The following is a 22020-nucleotide window of genomic DNA, read 5'->3' on the forward strand; positions in this document are numbered from 1 at the left end:
ACGCGGTGGACTCTCCCCCACGGGTCCGATCTTTACCTCTTTGGGCCTGGCAGCCAGAAACGACGAAAAATTTATTACGGAGTACTCTTTTTTCATTTATTTACTTACTCGAGTCGGTCAGGGTCAAAACAACAAGAACTAAAGGGAAGAATAAATAACACCGCTAGTTAAAAACTAAACAATAATACTAACTAATACCTTTCTTTTCTCCCGGGCCTGGTGGCTGTGTCACCTGTCTTCTCTCTCTCTTTCTATCTTTCTTTCTTTTCTTTTCTTTTTCTCTGTGCTGCCTTCCATCGCCTTCTGGTTGTTGTACTAATCCCCTCTGTTATCTACTTTTTAGTTGTTAATCTTAATTCTTAATCCTAATAAACCTCGTCGCGCCTCGTTGCTTGTTCTTGTTTTCCCTCTCCTTCAATTCCGTCTGCCCTTTCCCGCTTGGCTGGGTTCGCATTGACCGTGGATTTGCTTTGCGACGGCAGTTAAATTTCACCTCGACTTAGGAATTAAACTTATCCCTCGATTCCAGTGACGCACCGTTCTAGCCCTTCTTCAGACTCGGGCACGTTCTCACCCATGATATTGGTTTAATTGGTGGTTCTCCCCCCGACCCGCCAACTCGATCACCACACGCTTCTGGGCTCGGCTTTGAACGCCGTTGAGCACGAACCAAACAGATTTAACTTGGAAGCATGTTACACGGTTCCTCTACGGAGGATGTCCGGCATCACAGGCCGCCTCCACCGGCGATTCCACCGTCGCCGACTTTATCGAACCCGGATATGATCCTACCATATGAAGGCGAGCGCGAATCCTCCACTCCTTCTCCGCCATTTAACCTCCCTTCCTTGTCCCATCTCCAATCGTTCTACAACAACGGACCTTTCGCCCAGGATCACAACGGAAATGGCGGTCCTATGGCTTCTCACCGGTCCCAGAAAAAGCCTTTCCCGCGTCACATTTGGCAACACGACGCTCTTGATGCGAGTCGTCGCCTGTCGGATATCGGGGAGGAAGATATGTCGTCAACATCGTCGGTAAGCGGATTTGGGCCTCACTTGGAGGTCACGCATAACCGCCGATTGGCAGGCTCACCGGCCTCGCAGCGCACGGCAGAGGACACGGAGGCCAAGGAGACAGGAGGGTGCAGCAGCTCATCTAGTTCTACAATTAGTGGCGCTAGTGAGACATCCTCATTGGAGGGGGCCAAAAATCGCCAGAATGGACAGAGGGCCTCGCAAGAGAGTCGTGCCGTAGAACAGGACCAGTTACTTGAAGCGGTTCGCATCATGAAGGAGAATGCCATTGGCAGAGTGGTGGCGAATACTGAGGAAGGAGGCCCTGGTGACGAACTATCGTCGGTGATTCTGAGCAGTGAAGCGGAAAGGATTCTGGAGAATGCAAAGAAACGGCTCACGGTATGTTTAGCTGAAGCACAGAGTGAGTTACTTCTTCACGGAACTTGAACTGATGTGCATCGTTGTAGCTCATGGAAGGTAACTTGACTCGGGCTCGGTCTTCGATGCGGACATCGCCATCACTTTCGGTGTCACCAACACCGTCCCCTGGCACCCAAGCGTTGGGGCTGGGTCAACCAGTTGGCGGCTTGTATCAATCGATCTCCCGTGCGGACCGCAGAGCATCGGCTCGTCCTCGTGCAACATATACCTCATCCCAGGACACGAGTAACAATCGTCATTCCCGGGTATATAGCGAAACCCGTTTGCCGTCAGCAGACCAATCGAGTCTCCCAACTGTCGAGCCAGACCTGTCCAGGTCCCTCAGTGCTCTAGGATCGAGCAGTGTCTCGAACTTCAACAATGATGCACGAACATTTCGTTATGATCCAAACAGAGCATATCTTACGCACCGTGCGTCGGTATCAAAACCGCACTCCGCTCGTGCTTCTCCCTTGAACTTGCAAGAAGACAATTCCGGTTCACCTAATGGACTAGGAATCTCAGCGGAAGACACAGAGGATCATACCTTGAACGCAGAAGACATTTATTCGGTCTACCCTGTGTCTGATCCTCCATCTCGGTCACAGTCGCAGCTACAAGTGAGAGATCTCCAAGACCAGATGAAGGGTTTGCACATCAAGATCTCCAGTCTGAAAGTGAAGGCACAGGAGGACAACCTACGTCGACGTAGCTTACAGAGTCTGCGAACCCCTAGTCCTTTCACGGCGGCAGATAAGTACTTCACCAATACAATGGAGCTAAGAGATAGTCACCTGCGACCCGGTGCGGGACGGAGTCCGAATTACACTCCAGAGCCCCGAAGCAGTGGAGAATACGAACACGCGCGAGACGGCAATGAGGCTGTCACTAGCCATTACGGAAGTGAGACATCTAATGCTAATACAAAACCTCCACAACCAAAGGTCCTTGAACCCGTGGACGAAGATGGGCGGTCGGTCATTGAGAGCTTGTACGAAGACGCAGAGGAAGGCGAATACAACTCCGACGACTCATCTGACATTGATCGTGAGGCACTGAGTGAAATATTACGCGAGCCTTTGGAGGACTTTGAAGATCTGGACGCATTCCCAGCGGTCCCAAATTCTGACTCTCGACCCCATGAAGAACGTGAAGATGCATTTGACTACGAGAACTTCATCCTTCACAGCGCCCTGGGAAACTATTCAGCCAGGTTAAGGCGAACAAGCAATGTCTCAACTTCGTCGGTCGAAACAACGCGGCCTATCCATGATCGTCCTCACGTCCGTCACTCCCGCACGAACAGCGGGGCATCCCTGTCCACCGTAGCATCGTATGCGACTGCGACTGAAGGAGACCACGACGACCTTGAAAGTGTCCTCTATTGGGACAGGAGATTTAATGATGGTGAGTCCACTAACCACTGAAAACGCAAATACACTGGAGACTAACAAGACATTAGAGTTACGTAGTAATCAGCGTTATACTTCTGGGCCTGCTGATGAGAAGCGGCACTCAACTGACTCTGAATCAGAGATGGGAACGCCTCGCGCGGTCCGAAGACAGCCAAACAGCAGGAGCCGTGAGGAGGAATATCTTTCGACTCCCCGCCAATCTATGACTGGGTCTGCAACTCCGACATCTCTGGTGTCCTCCCTCGTATCCACTGTGCGAGCGGCGTCTAGTCCCCATCCCAAGTCCGTGGCTAATGGCAACATGGGAATCAATGAGGACGACACACGCCTCTTGGAACAGTTGTTCAAGAGTTTGGGCGATGTTTGCATGGATCTTCAGACAATTACGACCTCCTCCGATCCAGACCCCAAGCGCGTGCGTCAATTGAGACGGCGATTGGATGCTGCTCGACGGGTGCTTGATGGGGAGCTTGATACGTAGGAGATTCCACGGGATGAATTGCTTTATTTGCATGTTTTAGGCATTTGATGCGTTGCATCATCGAAAATAGCTGGTCCCGATGGCCCAGAGTTGACGGTGCTTTCTAGCGTTTCTTTCGCACGCGACAGTTGACCTCCATGATTTCTTTTGATACTTGATACCCAGCTGTTGATATCCTCGAACGTTGTCTTCTTGTTCGATGCTGTACTTGTAATGTGTGTATATATATGCCATGTTTGGCTTGGGAGAAGCTTACTGAGAAGCCATATTTTGTGATCTGGTATCCTACTTTCGTAGTTCGACCTCTACTACCTCCATACCTTAGTACTAGTAGTCATTGAATTACCCTTTTTGATAGTCGAATGAAATCCGGCGTTTCCCCCCACCCGAACACGTGCCGACGCGGTGGAACCGCGATTTACTCAGATTGAATTTGTTTACCCCTTCTGTCTATGTTGCAGCGTCAGAGCACATCCATTTCATCATTGACTCATTGATCCATTTCTCGTGTATTGCTTGGATTTTCTCAAGAGTGTTTCAAAAACTGGATAACTCTTCCATTTGTTGCCCCGCCTTCAGGGGCTTTATCTCCATCCCGCACTCAATTGCGCACAGATCAACAGAAGCGATAAGCGGGATCGTGGCTGCAGCATATTTATCGATAATATCAATGAATGTCGAGTTTGTTTGATCAACAACAAACGATCGTTTGCGGCGCGCGATTTAGTCCCGTACTACTATTGGAGCGCGCATAACATATACACTTATACACACCCCGTACTTGCAGCAGAGAAACAACCACTAGCACTGGTACTACGAAGACATCAATCGCAAGGCAACCCAGCAAAAATAGAGGGAAAAGAAAAAGAAGAAGAAAAAAAATTATGGCCCCACCACCATCCCGCCGTCTTCTCATCTTTCAAGAAGCCCGCAATCCCCAAAACACCGCCGAGATTGTTTATGTCCCTGTCAACAAGCTGGGTCTTCCCATCTCCGGGCCTGGGCCGGAACTGCCCTCGATTCTAGAGTTGCCATTGCGCATTCTAAAAGCTTTCACAGACATCTTCAACCAGCCGAAGTATAAAGGATGGTACGTATCCCACGTCGTCTTTTTGCCATACACTCGAAAGGCACAAAATCACAGTAATGCTAATGGAAGTAGGGCTATTATGGGCGCGGGACCTTACCATGATACCTCTGCAGAGGGTAAATACTACGCAGTACTGTTAGAGCAGGTGCAAGGGAATTTGCAGTCCCCGGACTCGATAGTGGCTCTATGAAGAGACTGCACCATTGTTCTTACTATGCTCTTCATGTTGTATTATGACTGATGATGATGTGTTGACTTTGTTCTTATTGGGTTGTTCCTCTTCTTTGTACAGTCCCATTGGTAAATGCTAGGAGGGAGTCGGATTTACTGTCATTTCTTTCTTATTTTCCCTCTTCTGCCATTGGATGGACGCGTCAGTCATTTTCAAGACTGGTATTTTTAGATACTCTCCGATATCCCGCTTGCTGCTTCTACTTATTCACTGGTGTTGGTTTCCCACCGTTTCTATTGGCTGTATCCACCATGGTGAATTATAGAGGCCTAAGCTTTTCCATGTCGTGGAGATGCTTACAAGGTGTTATTCACTGGCGTTGCTGTCATCCTTTAATATAAAATGCAGCTATTCCTCTGTCTGTTTCTCATAACAAACAGTTCATCACGTGTCTCATATCATGAATATTGTGATCTGGAAGAGACCTGATTCAAACTAATTCAATAAGCTATGTCGGGAATGACTGTGAGTCGATCTATCTTCCCCGTTCATCAACAATACCAACTGACCAGTTATAGTGCCCATATACAGGGAAATTCTTCCTCCTCGACTTCGCCAAGACGAGCAGTGGGTATGAACCCATAGGATTTCCTCTTCAATTATCTGAGGCATCCCATATCCTTAAGATAGTTCTCACCGGCGAGAATAGACCGTCGTCGTCCTCCCGTATTTCTGACGAAGTCGTTTTCTTCGAAGACTCCCTACTCATGCAAACAATTGCTAATATAATTTCGTATGCCACTAAAAGCTAGTAAGCCATCTTCCCTATAACGCTATCTTTGCTCTACATACCATGGTAATATACTAACAGAAGGAACCACAGCGCATACGTCAAAAGCTACAACGACACAAAACACAAGGGCTACCACGCCATAGTCGTAGCAACAGACGGCCCTCACATTTGCGCCAATCCCATCCGAACTCTCTGCGTCCACAACCTCCATGGCCTAGTTTCTATATGTTCAGAAGATCCATCGAACGAGTACCTCAAAGACCTAACAGAGGCCTGCGAACGATATAACGTACATATCCTGCTCCTGTACACCAATATATTCGATGGACAAGCGTTCGACTCCAGTTTCTTCGATCAACCGGCTTCCATGCTGGCCCTTCCTGGCCAAGAAAACACCAATAACCATACTAGCAAGGGACCAAAACCCTCAGTCGGGCCATCTGCACCCCGGTATGAAACGGGGGATGTCAAGACCCTCTCGCCAGATGACTCGGGTACAGAAGTATCTGGCTTCAGCAGTTTCATTAACCCGGCGTCATTTTCTGCACCTCAAGATGCTCAAGACCTAATCAAACCCGAGAATAATGAAATGACCGTGACCCTACGGGACGTCCTGCTCCAGACCCCTGTGCGATCACCTAAGGACAACGGTTCACCCCATTCCCGGGATGAAAATGCAACAGGCACTGAAGGGGGCGGTCCACTTGAGTGACATTTGCACAGCGATGTTGCTACTAGGCAGTTAACGGGCGATATTAACAGTCACTCGAAAAGGCCAGAGGGTGCTGGCTGTCTTTTATCTTTGCTGTGGTTCGGGCGTGTTTTGTTTCTCTTCTTCCGTTGTTTTGATATTCTACTCCATTTCTTGATTATATGCTATAGTTAAACCTTCCTGGGTCCTTGCAAACCAGGGCATGAAGACGGTTTATTTCTATCCTACTATCAGACTATATTTCCGAGACCTACACTGACTCTCTGAACGTTAGAGGATATTCATTTAATTTATTCAGCACTAGAAATTAACAGGGCTAGATCGACCATAACACTTTTACAGTGAACTCAGAAATATTTCCAGTATATATACAAACCAGGATACAATCTATGGGGCTTAACACGCTAGTGGCTTCCTTGTCACATACGCAACTACTGAGTTAGGCGCCACAGGATCACACAAACTCCCTCAGCACATCTTACAATCATGAGGCTGGAGGGCATTCAAAAAGTTCAGATCCGTCCCACAGTGGGCTGGGTCTTGAGCCTCTGTACTTTCTATTAGGAGTATCGTTTCACCCCATCTGGAAGGAAAGGGAACCCTTCTACCTTCAACCATGCAAAACCACTGATTGTCAACATAAGCTGGAATGCGACTTTCAAACAACCATGTCTAAAAACCTCGTCACATCACCAGTAGGATGACTGATTTGTTTAAGCAAATTCATCTAAGGTAGGGGACGGAAGAGCGTAATAAATGTTAGTAGTTCATCGAGCTTCGGCCGATGAGGAACCCCATCTATCATGTAGTCTGTATACCTCTCCCTGGGATAATTTATCTATACAACAAAAACCTACATATAGGGTCGACTGATAGATATGTTGTAACCCGTGCCTGTAGCTTTGATCAATGGTGAAGATTGGTATTATCATATATCCAATATATGTGGAAGCCAAATAACTACAATGTACAAAATACTTATTGATACATTGTTAAGTTATAGTTATTTTGAACCTTCTATGCTTAGATTTACTGTTATTGGCTGCACAGTATTCAGAGAAGGGCAAAGATACTAGTCTACCTCTGCTCAATATACGCTCGTTACCGTATTTGTTCTTCATTCTAATTCCCCAAACCCTTATTTCTCATTCGAGATTCCGCCCTGCTTGGTAGGGGGAGGGATGATTATTATTTTCCATTTATAGCTAGGACTAGGAACCATGGGGACTCATGCAGCGATATGGGGCCAAGACACGGAATCTGTAGATTACACTTGAGTGCTCGGTTTCAAATAGAAGGGTAAAAAAGAAGAGAAGAAAAGAAAGGAAAAGGGGAAAAGAAACTGAAACCCCCATAAATGCCCTATTCCAGCAAGCTAATTTCATTGCAAAACCCTCCTTCAGACCCAGTCAAGTACAATACCTATCACGAAAAGCCGGCTTCAATCAATCTTTTCAAAGTCATTGGTTCGTTTTGTTTCATCAGTCACAGTTTGTGGACCAGCGCAAATCATGTGTAAACGTTCGTAGGTGGCAACAGTTTTGCTCCGTAGCGGAGATCGAGGGAGCGAGAGTCGTTGGGATCGAAGACAGCAGCCTGCCGTTGTTCAAGGTATAGAGCTGTTTTGTCGCCTGTAAGTGAAAGTTCTCTGGTTGAGACACAAGGTGTATGGTAAACTCACGGGAAACTTTAATCATATCAAACCAGCGAGCTGCGTTCATGTCGCTACCGTCTACCGCCTTCAAGATACCATTATCGGCGCGTGGAGTTGCTTTGGGCGGCAGGCTGCGCATCTTCAGCAGCATATGCAGAATATCAGAGAAGCGATCGCCCTGGCTTGCGTAGTAAGGAGGACGTTTGTCCAAAGGCCACTATGATGCGTTAGAAAACAATGTAATCCAAGAATTACAGCCCAAAAGAGACTTACGCGCTGTACAAACGCCTCATCTTCCCAAGAGCGGAACAGCCAACAGGTTCTCTCCACACAGTTCAGAAGGATGAGGGCAACCAAGAAAGTCTCAAACCAGCCACTCTGCTGACGCTGAAGCAGGCGCCGTTCGAGGTCGTTCATCACCGACTTGCTCAGTTGCGAGGCACGCTTCTCGGTTGCTGCGCGCAGCTGGCTGCACAGGAGTGCGTAAGACTCAGCATTGGTGACTTCGTCGATCGGCATGCGTCCATCATCCGATGGCTGCGCGAGAGCCTGCATCGAAGTAGGGGGAAGGGTAGGGTTGCAGAATGTTCTCCAACGCAAATCTGAGTCGACCAGAATGTGAGTAGCAACCCAGAGCTCTAGCACCCGCTCCAGCAGAACATCCTGTAACCATTTAGCTTGTGTTTCCTCAAGCGATAGTGTGGGCAAAGGTATATACCTTCTTCTGCTGGCTCAACTCTGAGGCAAGCAGCAGAGTGGGCCTCATGACTTCAGAAGCTTCTCTCTCGTAGAAGAATGGTGCGGTCTTTTTGATGTACATCTCAAGCTTTCCAGGTAAGTCGTCTGCATCGCTGTCAAGCAAGTAAAGTTCATGAAGTGGTCCCTGGAATTGCGAGTCGTCTCCAAGCCCTTGGAGTTGGGGATCAAGCGTCGAGGTAGATGGTTTGTGGCCCTGGAGCGCACTAAAGGTGACATACACCATGCTCTCTTCAAAGTGGGTAACCTCAATACGGCCGGCATAATGCTCAAACTTGACCTGGTTTCGGATACCGCTTACGTCGTGATATGCCAGGGTGGCGTGCAAATCTAGGCGGTCAGTCACCCAACACAAACTAAAAGCAGAGTGAGGAAACAAAAAAAAAAAACTTACTTGCATTGTACAGTTCAAACTCTTCCGCGATGCGCGTCCGAATACATGGATGCTTCCACAACCGCGCGCTTTCTACACTGGCACAGGTAGTGCAAGGACTATCACCGGAACACTGGAGAATGATTAGTTGCGCGCCCTCCTCCAAAAAAAAAAAAAAAAAAAAGGTTAGGGGAAACTGTACAGGTTTCTTGAGCATGCGACAACGAATACACGCGCCGCGCTTTCTGACCTCTTGAACCTCCCTACGTCTGGCCGCAGAAAAACGCCCGCGTACCTTCGGCTTCGTCGGTTTGGTTGAGTTACCAAATTCATTTACGAACCCCTTCGCCTGTGAGTTGGGGTTCATCGCAATAGGACGAGGGAAAGCAGCGGCCCGCTGCGTCGCAGCAGTAAGTGTAGGGTCATGTTCGTGGAGACTATCAAATAGGAGCTGTTCCTGAGTGGAGAGCTGTTGGTTCCATGAACCCACTTTCGGCAAGCCATCGACGATGTCATGATCCAACGGCATTCCCTGTGGCACCATCTCGCTAGCAGAGGCGGCGATCATAGAGAGTTGCGACTGGCGAGCATTAGAGGTGGGGTCAGGCGTCAGCGAAGCTTCCGCCAGCGGAGGAGACGCGGACGGAGGTTGATCTTGCGAAGTATTGGGGAGGGATGGAAGTGTTGCGTTAGAGCCTTGGGGAGTTCCTACAAAACGATTGCGGTTAATGCGACACCAATGAAACCGATGAAGCCAGCAACAAACAAAGAGAATGAGGACAAGGGGCAAAATCAGCTTACCAGGTGGCTTCACGTCTTCCTCAACGTGCTCTGCCTGCGGATGGCCCTGAAAGCCCTCGGCCTCAAGCGCAGGGTCGACAACAACAGTCTTACCACCGACAGTAACTGATTGGGTATACGCAGGGCCGCCCCGTTTAGTCTGGTCGGATGCGCCCACTTGCCTTGAGGCCTCGGCTAGGACATTCAGACCATCAAAGTTCTGACGAGTGGTGAAAGGTAGATCCGAGCCTTTTCCTTTGTTCTGGCCCGCGACACTCGGATCTTTGTTCTGGTCACCATCGGCGAGATCGGGAAGTTCGTGGAGGCGCAACAGGACGCGTTGACGGTCTCGCAGCGGGATGGCTTGACACTTCTTCACGAGATGGTTGGTTAAACTATCGATGCGACCTTTCGGGAATTTCTCTCCACAGGCCTTGCATGTGTGCTGGTAACGGTTACTGGCATCCTCGAGTTTCTGGCCTCGAATGAAGAACTCGAGGATCAGCTGGTTCGGTTTGCGACCCATGGCGGGCGAGTGAGACGGGCAACACGAGGACTCGGTAGGAAGGGTCGGGAGCCAGAGGCGTCGAGTATTCCCAGGGCCAGAGGTCCCAATGGGGATGATAAGGTCACGCTCAACCTTACAGTGGGATTAAAAGCGACAGCAGAATACAAATGGTGGATCGAATCGCGCACACAAAGAAGGACGAGGGGTGGTTTGGTCGGGACGGCAAAATACCAGTGGGCCACAAAGCACCACGAAAAACAACAATCACCCGCGTGTGTCGCGGATGTGACAATGACGGTGGGCCGAATTGCAGGCGTTTAACAAGCCACCAGGCGATTGATAACGGCAGAATGACAGCTGTGATGGGGAGTGCGATAAGGTGGAGAGACAGGAAGAGTGGGATGGACGAGGAATAATTGTTGGAAGCAACGGCAAAACGATGACTTTTGCACTTTTCCACAGGCGGTCTGACGGATGCCGCCCTCAGTGTTCTATTGCATGCGCTTCACCGCATGAAAGGCGGTGATGAGATCGGTGACAGGGGTGGAAATGATGTCTTGTTTTATTTTTTATTTTTTATTTTTCGCTTTTAGGATTTATGAATACGTCTTGGGGTGTGACCTCACGGGATCATGAACTGGATTCACGCGTGACTTTCAATTAAACACACAGTCTTTTTCGCCACCTTACCAAGTGGTGAAGGTCTTAACCCTCGTTTATTGAGCCTCCCTCTGGCATGTTCAAAAGGTCGCCAAGTTCCTGTCCTACCCTGAGCCACACAAAAGATACCTCTGAAAGCTTATGGAAAGGTTACTCCCGTACAATACATACGAATTATCCTCTTTTACCGCTTCTGGCTGCAGCCCTTACAGCGACACCATCATCATCATGATCCAGACCTCTTGAGCCAGCGTCATACTTAGTCTTCCATATATACCCCATAAAGAACCTTGTAACATTCCTGCAGACACTACAGCGAATTCATGCATAATGAGAAGTCGGTCTGGAAGCGGAACAGCGAAAGTGTATTAACTAAAGCTATTTATTTCAATAAAAAAAAAAGTACTAGTATTGCATCAAATGTTATCTGTCATTAAGCGTACTCCCAGAAAGCATTACCGGTTTCCGAAACAACGCGAACAAAACCCAAAAAGGTCCGGGCACGTCAGCATACACGATGTTCGGGAGGACGCCATGGAACTCCCAGAATCTCAAAAATACGTCGCTCATCGCGACCTTCAAGCAGCCGACCGGTATTCAGCTTCACCCGCTGCGGACCTCGCAGTACATCCGTATATAGTCCGCGCTGATTCAATCGCATGCCTTTCTTGCTAGCCAATAGCCTGATGCTTCGATTGAAAATGTCATTCCCAGTAAAGTAAATCAGTGCAGCGCCAATCTCCAAGCCCGGTACGAAAAGAAGATCGATCCGTCGCCAGATCTGGCTGCCCGGAGCTAGAGATGCGCCATGCCATTTAGACCCATCCCCTCGCGACGTAATCGCCAAACTAGCTTGCAGGAAGCCCCGTTTGAAGAGTTTCGGGACTACCACATCGATCATTAGGGCACGAATCTGCTCAATCGTCGCATCCGGTTTGGTGATTAGCAGATCGATGTCTCCGCAGTCAGCAGCGCCACGTCGGTAAGACCCAGCGATGATGACCTGCATTCCAGGGTCAGCCTTTTGCACGGTCATTTTAACGATCTCGCCATGTGTCTCTACTTCCTTTCGCGGGATCCGTTGAGAGAAATCGTGGTAGTGATCGACACCGATTTGTTGCTGAGGGGTCAGGGAGGCTTTAATCCTTAGATCCTCTAGTGATCTGTAGCCTTGAGCAAGCCACTTGGAGGCCTGCGAAATCCCAGCGCCGTAAACACCCAAGAACTCCTGAAGTATGATATCCTCGCGCGTAAGATTGGCATTTTCTAAGCGACGGAGCCGGTTTGTGCACACGATTTCCTCGATCTTATCCGCCAAGCGCGGTCCTACTCCTGGGATAGTGATTGCCTGTGATCTCGTGAGAATCTTCGTTGGCTGCCCCCGAAGAGCGGAGATGGCTTTGCGATAGGCAAGCATTCGCCAGTGGTCATCAGTCCTTGCATAATAGTCCAGCATCTGTTGAAGGACATCAATGGTCCGACAGTTGGGATTCTCAGAGTTCGACTTGGGATCATGCTTTTGCATGCATGCAAACCTTTGCTGCCAATCATCTTTCCTTTCGCTATCCCGTCTTGATGTTCTTTTTCTCTTTCGCGTGTTTGGCTGGCAGTCCGATTCTTCGGAAGTTCCCAAGTCGGCCACTTCAGTTGGGTGTTCATCAAAGGAATCCAGTGGCTCCAAAGGCTGCATTAATGGTTCAGCATACTTTTTTTTTAAGAAATAAAACAAGTTAACCGTACCAAGTCCTTCACGGCTTTTGCTTCATCAATCATGTCATCCAGGGCATCGCGTCCACGAAGTGGCTCATTAAACACCTCGTTATGGGCCTCGTCTGGATAGCCGTCGACTTTTTGTGCATCGGGTTGGTATTCCGAGTCGTCTTCGCTCTCAGATGACTGCGACTGGGTTTCAAGCTGTCGCTGTTGTCTGCCGGCTGGCTTCAACGGCAAGGACTCATCCGAGGGTTCATTTTGCTGGGACGCCTCCCTTGCTTCTGAGACGACCGGCATCCCAGTTATCCGGAATCGCACATGAGATGTACTTAAGACCGTTCTAAACTTAATGCATTCCGAAGGATAACTCTCATCGAGGAGGGCAATGTTCGACTTCATCAAAGTCAGCAAGTGGAACAAGTAAAAACAACATGCCTAGACTAACCGGAAACGTCTTTAAACAAAGATGTCTCAGAACCTCCTGGAAAGTTAAACCTTTGTCGACTATTACATGTGTGACACTATCACTCCAATTCCGAGCCCAAAGAGCACCATACTCCTGCGCTCGCTGGATGCGCAGCCGCCGCAAAGGAGAAACGTCGCTATTCGGGAAGAAAACTGAAAGGCCAGTCAGCACAATGAAGACTAGATGGTAACGTTTAAACAAAATGAAACTGATCCCTAACAGAATACGAGGCCCTTGAAGATTTGATGCTGTTCCGCAACTATTTTCGTAGTAGATGTTCGTTTTTTCTTGCCGTCGACTTTCTTCTTCGAAGCTCCCATGATACTTGATCCTTTCACAGAAGGAGCCTGTATCTCTTCAATGACAACTATAGATGTGTTTCCACACTTTCCATGGTCCATTACATCAAGTGAAGGTGATTGTAAAGCGGAAGTTGCTCCCAATACACCTGTTTTCTGTACCGGTGAATCGGAAGGAGCAGGCTCGACTTGGTGAACAGGCTCAACATAGTCATTCGCCAGTGCTATAATCTGAGAAAACCCCTCGTCGGCATCATCACCTGAGTCATCCAACAAGGCATCTAGCCTCTCAAGTCCTTGGAAAAAGGCCTCTTTGTCCGAGGTGTTCTGCACCATTTCCGGGCTCATATGAGGTCGATGTCATGTCCTCTGGAATCCGTAGAGCCATGGATAAATCCCGAACCTGCCAAGCAGGTGACGGTTTATATACGTATATTACCAATGCTTCAATCAAATCGCAGCAAGTAGTAAGTGACATGGAACTCTACGCAAGAAACACGCCGGAAGGCAACCACGCGTGGGGAGAGACACGAAAATGCCGCCTAGTCACGGGATTGTGGGCTCTCAATTTAACTTCCCGGAAGGTAAGCATGTGGATCTTCCGAAGCAGATAAACCGAGTCTACAACCACCGCTGTTGAAATCGACATTGTTCGTCAATCAAAATGTGGAAGCGATCTATGCTTCTATCATCTTTCTCAGAGGCCACTCTGCTCCAGGGTGGTCGCTGTCTCAGCTGCCAATTCCGCAATGCCGCTGCCACTTCAACTATTCGAGTAAAGCCGGCGCTGCGCTACTACGCAAGCAGCAGTAACAATGATAAAGCAGCAAAGACGGCTGTACCCAATCCAACGGCGAATAATAAGGTCCAATTTAAACAGAACCCATCCCCGTCATCAGCTCCTTCTGCGACCCCCGAACCCGGCGACGATGACTTCGTTCCCCCGACCCTCGACCGTCCAATTGGTTCGGTGATTCCTCCGCAAGAAGGACAGAACACCGGTGTTGATTCGCGAACTCTCCGGCAAAGACGAGACGACTTTGTCAACTATGATAGACATCTGGAGCGTCGCAAAGAATTGTATGGCCATCTCCAGTCTTCCCAAGTCGTTCTAAATCCATTTACTGATTCGATATGTATGCAATAACAGAACAAGACAAGTCGCAAAACCCTATTTCCGAGAATGGTCGAACCTCCGCCATCACGAAGGGAAGACCTTCTACTCCGGTCCCCGGTTATTCAAACGAGACAAGGCGCTCTACTTCCCCAACATGCACGGTACCACACTTGCATCGCCCAAGGAACCGCAGGATACCACCACGCAGCTTCGGGGCAGAATTTCCGTCGTGAATCTTTTCTCTAGTGTTTGGGCAGAGACGCAGGTTGCGACTTTCACGGGTCCTGAACAGAATCCAGGCCTCTATGAGGCGATCAAGAGCGGTGGCGATATGGTTCAGAAGGTGGATATCAACTTAGAAGAGAATGCCCTCAAGGCATGGCTGGTTCGCAGATTTATGTGGCGGATGCGGAACAAGTTGCCTGAACAGCAACATAGGCGCTACTTCCTGGTTCGCAAAGGTGTCACAGAAGGCGTTAAGGAGTCTATCGGAATGATGAACAGCAAGGTTGGATATGTTTATCTCTTGGATGAAAATTGTCGCATTCGGTGGGCAGGAAGCGGGCCTGCAGAAGAACATGAGCTCGAGGCACTTAACAACGGAATCCGCAAACTGATTCAAGAGAACAAAATCAGTATGGAGTCTGAGTTACCTGCTGCAGAGTGGGGAAGGAAGAGTCAAAGCTGGTCGGCAGCTCAAAAGCCCCGGGTTGTCATGAGACCTTGAGGGGCAAAAAAAAGTCATCATGTATATACATATGTATCATATTACGGATTACCCCATTCACTTTCACCATGCTCAGCTACAGCCCAGTGTATGACGGAGATCAGCACCTTAATCGACCGATATAGATCATCAATAACCATGATTTGGGTCGCCCCTATACATCAAGCAGATCATACAAGAAACCCACGAATTAACAACTCATGTCTAGCAGAAGTAAAAGTGCCCAATCCCATAACGCCCACACACTATAGACAGCGGTAAAATAAATGACAAAGAAACAAGAAAATAACACCGCTAAAGTAGAGATCTTGACACCAAGCTAAAGCGGAACCACCATGCACTTATCGGAACCAAAGCAGCATCAAAAAGCAGAACCCGATAAAGGCCCCCAAGATAAGCGCATCTCGCCTCCGCTTCGATCCAATCTTCCCGATTAATGCATTCATCCCCGGCACCTGACTAGCGGCTCCAACAATACGCCGATTAATACTGGCCAGCGTCTCGCGCTGAAGCCCGAAGTTCTCGTTGATGGCGTATGCTTGGCTCAAGACGCCGTCTATCACATTGTGACTTTGGTCGATCCGACCCCGCTCCTCGAGCATGTAGTCGGCTTCGGCGGCGGCGGGATTCGACGCTCGATAGGCATCGATATCGGAGCGGACATTGTTGAGTAGATTTGCGCGGTCGCGGGATTCTGCGATGGCGGCGGTGAGACGTTGGAGTTCGCGGCGGTGGTCTTGGAGAATTTCACGATGGCGGGCGAGGTTATTCTGCTTCAGGGCGGAGGAGGTCAGGGTGGCTTCGGAATCGAGGAGACGGGCGAGTTGGGAGACGAGGGCTTGGCGCTGGTATTGGGAGTTAGTGAGACGTTCGGTCGGGGAAAGGATGGTGTATTTGAGAATGTACCTTTTCGAGCAATCCTTTTAATTGTGATTCCAGTCGGAGTTCTTCTTCAGATGGGTCCCGGGGGAGGGTTGTCATCGACGCATACTGCGAGTAGGAGTGGAACAGGCTTTCAGTCTAGAAGAGCTATGGGTTAATATGTTGTTCTATGTTCGCTAGTGCGGTTTCCAGGACTCCTCTGGTTTGAATCAGTCCGTACCTGAGTTTCGAGAGAGCGGGCTTGCTGCCGGAGCTGAGCCCACCCGGTACCTGTTGAGGCAGCCATGGAGTAGTGGGTATAGAAGTATACGAGGTTAAGGTCAAGATAGGAGTATTAGGATCTATGAATCAATGAACAGAGAGGTCAAGGAATATAAATTCCCAAATTAAGGCTAAGAAGATCTTCGCCGTCCCAAAAAAAAAAATCCCCCGGCTTAAAAGAACAGTTGAGTATTAAAGTGACCGACCAGCGGGAAACGAAAGGCAAAAGCATCACCCAAAAAGCATCCGCGGCTCCCATCACCAAGTCCGGTAAGGCGGAGGCGGAGGCGGCGTCATCACCGCGCACCAGCCACAGTTCTATCACGTGCCCGCTTACGGCGGCGCACCACACGCAAGAAAAAAATAACCCTAGTCCCACAACGAACATCCCAAATTGACCCGGTCCATCTTCAATCCTCTCGTCGACAACCGCACGACACGACAATACCGCCCACCATGGTATGTTGCGCTGCGCCAGGATGATAACGATGCTGGTGAATTTTTCGCGTTCGAATTAATGGGTTGCTAACGGTTTCGTCGATAGTCTTCCAAGGTCAAGGCTGGTCAGCTCTGGGGAAAGAACAAGGATGATCTCACCAAGCAGCTGGAGGAGCTGAAGCAGGAGCTCAGCCAGCTCCGCGTCCAGAAGATCACTGGCGGTGCCTCGTCGAAGACCCAGAGAATGTGCGTTTGAAATTACTTTTCCTTTTTCGAAAATCCCTATTTGCACCTGGTTACGCCAATACCACAAAAGAATATGTGCGCTAGATGGAAGAAGAAGGGAAAGGAGGCGAAAATTCTACGTCTGATTTGAAAAGAGGAGGAACTGGAACGACTGCGCAAATTTTCTCTTCTTTTTTTCAACTTGCACAAACTACAAAGGGGAAACGGAAACAGACCAAGAAAATGCTGATTGTGAATCTGTTACAGCCACGACGTCCGCAAGTCGATTGCTCGTGTCCACACCATCATCAACGCCAACCAGCGCGCTCAGCTCCGCTTGTTCTACAAGAACAAGAAGTACCTCCCTCTCGACCTCCGCCCCAAGCTTACCCGTGCTCTCCGTCGCCGCCTTACCAAGCACGAGGCCTCCCTCAAGACCGAGAGACAGAAGAAGCGCGAGATCCACTTCCCCCAGCGCAAGTACGCTGTTAAGGTATGAGGCAGTCATCTTCCCGACGAGATTACGCTCGCAGCGGGGAAGACCATTCTCTTCGGAAAAAGTGAACCAGTGCTGATCGGTTGTTCGAACAGGCTTAAATGAAGTCGGGTCGTGTCTGGATTTAGATGGAGTTCCGGGAACGTCGTTATAAAGATGACGGGTTGGACCACCTTGTGTGGGTCGGTTGCACCAAAAACGTCTTTTAAAAGAAATTGATTATGTATCTTAGAAAAAAGATGCAAGTCGATATTAAATGAAGGCTTTACTTGACATGACAATGATAATGCACGACTTGCGACCGTGATGTGACGAGTTCCTTAAGAATCCGACAATCCAATTCCTTAGGGGCGATGGCTCGAGAAGGGGTCTTTCCTGGTCGATACTCGTTTCCATGCAGTACCATTTATGCTCAATAGGAATTATATGGTGGTGTTGCGAGGAGCAAATCCAGTCAGGAATGATTTTGGTCCGGGAGTCTGCGCTATCATCGTATTCATACACAACCACGTAGTCCTCCGATCTCTATTAAACTGGTCCTTATAACCCCAAGGCGGCACTGTTAATCGAGATATTACACATCATATTTCAAAGATTTTTACAATAATCTCTAGCCTACTAAACTAGAACAACCGAGCACCACGGATGATTTGTCTAGCGGTGGAGGTCCGACTCCAAAGTCCATCCTCCTCCACAAATACAATACCGTACATAGCCCAACTTGTACATCATGCGTGACGACAACTGTGGGCGTGGCGGGTACGCACCGCACATAATCTCGCAACAACGGACGCATCGTCTGCGCACCTGGCTGGGACTGTGCTTTCCGCTTTGAGCCTCGTCCGAGCCCGCAGACGCCGTGCTTCTGAAAGGAATCTTTTTGATGATATCCACATCCCGGGTCCTCCGGTACAACTCTGCACGTCGGTCGGATCCAAGGCCGAGCCAACTGTAGTCTCCCATATAGATAGCCATACGATCGATCTCAGGCTTGAGCGCGGGGACTGTCTGTCGGAGAATAGTAGAGACTGCTGCAACAAGAACAGGGGGGATACGGCCGTTGACTAAGAGCTCCTTTTCAGGTCCCGGTCGTTCATTGTCTCCAAACCCGGCGCCATGATAGACATGTCGCACGGTCGAGTCCACCCCAGCAAGCAATTTCTCATACACGTCGATTCGCACAGGGGACGTGTCTAAGGTTTGATAGATTTCGGCATAGTAGACGCCAGCATCGCCCGTCAGAGGTGCAGTAGCGTAGCCGGCCTGCAGTCCTCGCAAACCGCGGCAGATGAAGCGCAGGAAGGCCCGGGACATACTAGACAGGAGGATGATCAAGGGTAGAGAGTTTATGGTTTTCACTGCCACAAACAGTATCAGTATCGATGTCATGGCTCTGGTTTGAGGTTCAAATCAAGGGACGATATACTGACATTTTTGAGCAAAGGCCTCCTGATCAGAAAGGAAGCTCTCTAGATCATCTGCGAGGTCAAGAAGATCGTTCAAAACATAATGTAACAAGTCCAGAGCCCATTTCGTATTTCCGAGTAAAATGCGTATAGCATCTGGATCAGATCTTACAGTCAGAGAAAATTCAGTATATTTCCCGCATGTCGAAATCTTACCTGCATCGGGGGGTTCTGCCTGAACACCTCCTTTAAGATACTGCAGGAACAACGCATATAAGACCGAAGCATGACGAAGCTGCAGAATTGTCCAAGGTACATTAGATGCAAAGTTCCGCGACTTGTATTTATCAATGAACCCCAGCGCGGCCTGTACGCTGAGGCATTTTGGCAGGTACTGATGGCTCATCAATTTGTCGTTTTCTTGTGTATAATTGCAGTTGACACCCAGCGCGCGGTAAACTTCGTTAATGAAAGATATTTGCGCATCTTTCTAAATAGTTAGGCCTGGGATCCAGTCAAGTGTAGAGGTTTTACTAACCAGGTGACGCCTGCCGTTTCAAAATTAACAAGATATCATCCGTGTTAAACTCGCTTCCGCATCCGCGGCAGAATGCCAAGGTCAAAGAGGCAACAGCAGCAGAGAATTTATCTTGAATGATGTCAGATATAACCATAGATCATTGAGCGTAAAAGACATACTTTCATCGTAAAGTCCATTTTCCGCGCCATACGAGTGTTCCATCACTCGTAGCTGCGCCTGCCCTTCTCCATCCAGTGTGACAGCGTTGCAGCCACTGGGGGAGAAGCTGATGTGTAGACCTGCTATAGAAGCGTCAACCTTCGTGCCATCGTGTTATCTTGAGGGGAAGGTACCTGCAGAGTCAGGGGGGTAATGGAATCCTGCATGAGCTAAGCTAGTCAGTGTATTCGTATCATCAGTTCCATTCAAGACGGCCATCGTCTTTGGATCATAGAAAGTGACCGAACTATCATCGTACGTGACCGCTAGTACGTTTCCATGTTCTGTCTGCTCTATCATAGTGACGTATCTGTCACAGTACATGTCTTCCAGTCGTCGTAGCACCGATTTTGGCTAGTCGGCAATCAGCAAAGCGCACCAGCAGTCAACCTTGAGTCACTTACTTTGATTTGCGCATTATTCTTCTTTGAAGTCACCTCGTCAAACTTTGGGTGAAGCACCTGTGGAGCAGAGTCTAGTTGCCATCGGACAATGATACTGCAGGGGCTCTGTTGCTGTGAGTGATCAGGAGTAGCGTGAGGGGGGATCGAGAAAACCGCCAGTATCCACGGATTCGTAGTCATCCCTGCCGAATTATCATGTGCGGCGAGGACTATATCCAGGCGGGTGAGGCAATACAGTGGGTTGGTAGAGGATGGTAACCCATCGTTGGTGGCTTCCCCGCTGCGGCATGCACTTGGTACGATACAAGGAGCCTCAACTTTAGAATGCATGAAGCGAAAGCTTGGAACTGGGAATTGGTTTGGTGCCTGCTTTAACTGGCTCGGATCCCATTGCGGAGGAGTCCAGTTAATCTGCACTCGATAGAAGTAGATCTTTTGACATGCAGAGTATGTCGCGATGAGAATTCCATTCTGAGTGGCCACTATAGCCGCATGAGTAAGAAGTCGGTCGGAGTAGCTCGCATTCTTCAGTTCTGCAGAAATCTCTGCCCATTTGTTGTCAGGGTTCTGGTACAAGAGCCTGATGATGCCAGATCTGGTGACACATAACAAAGCGGCTTTCCCAGCTGGGTGAAAGGGGCCTATTGGGCGACGTCGAAAAGGTGAATATGCTCGGCGCCCTTGTACCATTGCTGCTACATTGAACGCATGAACCTTGGAGGGAGTTGAGCGCCATACCAAACATGAGAGAAACAAGAAAGTGGGCACTTACGGAACGTTGAATGTTCAGCCACATAACGCCGACAATCTGAGCTGCATCATCGATTGGATCAAATGCTGCCTGACGTTGTCCAGCTAGACTGTTAAGAGAAATCGCAATATTATAAATCGAAACTCGTCCAGACGAGTCAACCACGGCTAATTCAGACCCAATCTCATTCCAGCATAGGTGAACGAGGGGTTGGCCCCCATGGGCCTCTGCCACTGGGTGCAATGGAGTGTCATCGCTCAGCACCCACTTGCCATCAGATGGTCGACATTCCAGGTGACGGAGGTTCACCCTCAATGTATCTTGAGAGATATATGCAATGCAGCCCTGTTTAGACCAGGCAATCTTCCTACACCTAGTAAGTTTCTGTACAAACTAGCGGGATCGCTATAAGGATAGAGGCATATGACGTACTGGCAGCACCCCAAAAGTCGCATCTCATCTAGGCGTTGAGCCAGACCTTTGGTGGAATTCGAGGTAGGGGCGGTCGCTGGCAAGCCCAGCTCGAGAGAGGCAGATTCGCCAAACAAATCGTCAACATTGATGCCGCCGTCCATGATCATTGGCATGATTTCGGGAATCGCATATATTATTCATAAAAGAGGAATGTGTAGCCTTTAACTTCCCGAGAATATTTTAGAATGATAGTCCGGTCGATATCATAGTAAGGGCGTCTGTTCCTGGGCGATAGATGTCAGAGCCCGCAGCGATACTAAGAACAGGCCACGCCAAACGGAAGTCTAAAGAAACAGCAAGCCTAACTCAATTGGAACCAACACGAAAAGTGCGCATCCACATCCTGCGGCCTCTATACACTTTCTTCAACCAAGATTATCATTCATTTCTGATCTCGCTCAATCTTTCATCGATCACACATTCAATTCCATGTGGAGTCAACGGCTGGCTTAGTCATCGATCACGTGGGGTCCGGTGATCACGGTATCCGGGTCAACCAGATAAACCAATCATCGCCATCCCCACCCATCCCGAGCCCTACTTCTATACTACCTCCCCGCCGACCCCCAATCTTCCCATGAGAGCCATATGCTGACACACAACTGCATGGTACGGCTGTCCCTTACTGGGAATTACCGGTTAGATGGGGAATAGAGGGGCCGAGACGTGGCAAGTGCATAATACAATGATCTACCCTTGCAATGTGCCGTGAACGGATAACGAGTGGAAACGGAGGAGCACGGCATCTCCCTTGATAACATGAACCAATTCAGCTATAGATGATGCAAT

The 22020-nt window shown here is 49.0% G+C and overlaps 9 protein-coding genes across 9 annotated transcripts; 5 read left to right on the top strand and 4 right to left on the bottom strand.

The window, feature by feature from the left end:
• Positions 1–204: 204 nt before the first annotated feature.
• Positions 205–3804, top strand: BDV38DRAFT_259000 (uncharacterized protein). Its single transcript, XM_032055777.1, has 3 exons — positions 205–1418; positions 1487–2846; positions 2902–3804. The coding sequence occupies exons 1-3, from the start codon at positions 693–695 to the stop codon at positions 3333–3335; spliced, it is 2520 nt and encodes an 839-aa protein (XP_031909216.1). The 5' UTR covers positions 205–692; the 3' UTR covers positions 3336–3804.
• A 415-nt stretch (positions 3805–4219) lies between these two features.
• Positions 4220–4615, top strand: BDV38DRAFT_287015 (uncharacterized protein; the record flags this gene model as incomplete). Its single annotated transcript, XM_032060784.1, has 2 exons — positions 4220–4425; positions 4498–4615. The coding sequence occupies 2 exons, from the start codon at positions 4220–4222 to the stop codon at positions 4613–4615; spliced, it is 324 nt and encodes a 107-aa protein (XP_031909217.1).
• Positions 4616–5107: 492 nt separating this feature from the next.
• On the top strand, positions 5108–6102 carry BDV38DRAFT_287016 (uncharacterized protein; the record flags this gene model as incomplete). The annotated part of the gene is made up of 3 exons (XM_032060785.1): positions 5108–5122; positions 5176–5408; positions 5481–6102. The coding sequence occupies 3 exons, from the start codon at positions 5108–5110 to the stop codon at positions 6100–6102; spliced, it is 870 nt and encodes a 289-aa protein (XP_031909218.1).
• Positions 6103–7136: 1034 nt separating this feature from the next.
• Positions 7137–10772, bottom strand: BDV38DRAFT_259004 (uncharacterized protein). The gene is made up of 7 exons (XM_032055778.1): positions 9687–10772; positions 9088–9593; positions 8907–9018; positions 8475–8842; positions 8030–8419; positions 7784–7973; positions 7137–7721 (listed from the first exon to the last, which is right to left on the bottom strand). The coding sequence occupies exons 1-7, from the start codon at positions 10189–10191 to the stop codon at positions 7612–7614; spliced, it is 2181 nt and encodes a 726-aa protein (XP_031909219.1). The 5' UTR covers positions 10192–10772; the 3' UTR covers positions 7137–7611.
• Positions 10773–11338: 566 nt separating this feature from the next.
• On the bottom strand, positions 11339–13659 carry BDV38DRAFT_287018 (DNA-directed DNA polymerase IV; the record flags this gene model as incomplete). Its single annotated transcript, XM_032060786.1, has 4 exons — positions 11339–12517; positions 12574–12939; positions 12992–13164; positions 13233–13659. The coding sequence occupies 4 exons, from the start codon at positions 13657–13659 to the stop codon at positions 11339–11341; spliced, it is 2145 nt and encodes a 714-aa protein (XP_031909220.1).
• A 158-nt stretch (positions 13660–13817) lies between these two features.
• BDV38DRAFT_191665 (mitochondrial ATPase complex subunit ATP10) lies at positions 13818–15531 on the top strand. The gene is made up of 2 exons (XM_032052283.1): positions 13818–14391; positions 14462–15531. Exons 1-2 carry the CDS (start codon positions 13976–13978, stop codon positions 15153–15155), a joined length of 1110 nt encoding a protein of 369 aa, XP_031909221.1. The 5' UTR covers positions 13818–13975; the 3' UTR covers positions 15156–15531.
• On the bottom strand, positions 15497–16323 carry BDV38DRAFT_287020 (putative vesicle transport v-SNARE protein Gos1; the record flags this gene model as incomplete). Its single annotated transcript, XM_032060787.1, has 3 exons — positions 15497–16000; positions 16062–16175; positions 16258–16323. 3 exons carry the CDS (start codon positions 16321–16323, stop codon positions 15497–15499), a joined length of 684 nt encoding a protein of 227 aa, XP_031909222.1.
• Positions 16324–16677: 354 nt separating this feature from the next.
• BDV38DRAFT_259014 (60S ribosomal protein uL29) lies at positions 16678–18287 on the top strand. Its single transcript, XM_032055779.1, has 4 exons — positions 16678–16757; positions 16843–16982; positions 17229–17454; positions 17553–18287. The coding sequence occupies exons 1-4, from the start codon at positions 16755–16757 to the stop codon at positions 17556–17558; spliced, it is 375 nt and encodes a 124-aa protein (XP_031909223.1). The 5' UTR covers positions 16678–16754; the 3' UTR covers positions 17559–18287.
• Positions 17545–21344, bottom strand: BDV38DRAFT_296373 (mediator of RNA polymerase II transcription subunit 16; the record flags this gene model as incomplete). Its single annotated transcript, XM_032062925.1, has 9 exons — positions 17545–18815; positions 18888–19019; positions 19080–19349; positions 19402–19512; positions 19563–19682; positions 19737–19956; positions 20007–20720; positions 20779–21124; positions 21190–21344. The coding sequence occupies 9 exons, from the start codon at positions 21342–21344 to the stop codon at positions 18112–18114; spliced, it is 2772 nt and encodes a 923-aa protein (XP_031909224.1). The 3' UTR covers positions 17545–18111.
• Between the last annotated feature and the right edge of the window lie 676 nt (positions 21345–22020).

The sequence above is a fragment of the Aspergillus pseudotamarii genome (genome assembly GCF_009193445.1).
Source record: "Aspergillus pseudotamarii strain CBS 117625 unplaced genomic scaffold BDV38scaffold_70, whole genome shotgun sequence".
Classification (NCBI taxonomy): Eukaryota; Fungi; Ascomycota; class Eurotiomycetes; order Eurotiales; family Aspergillaceae; genus Aspergillus; species Aspergillus pseudotamarii.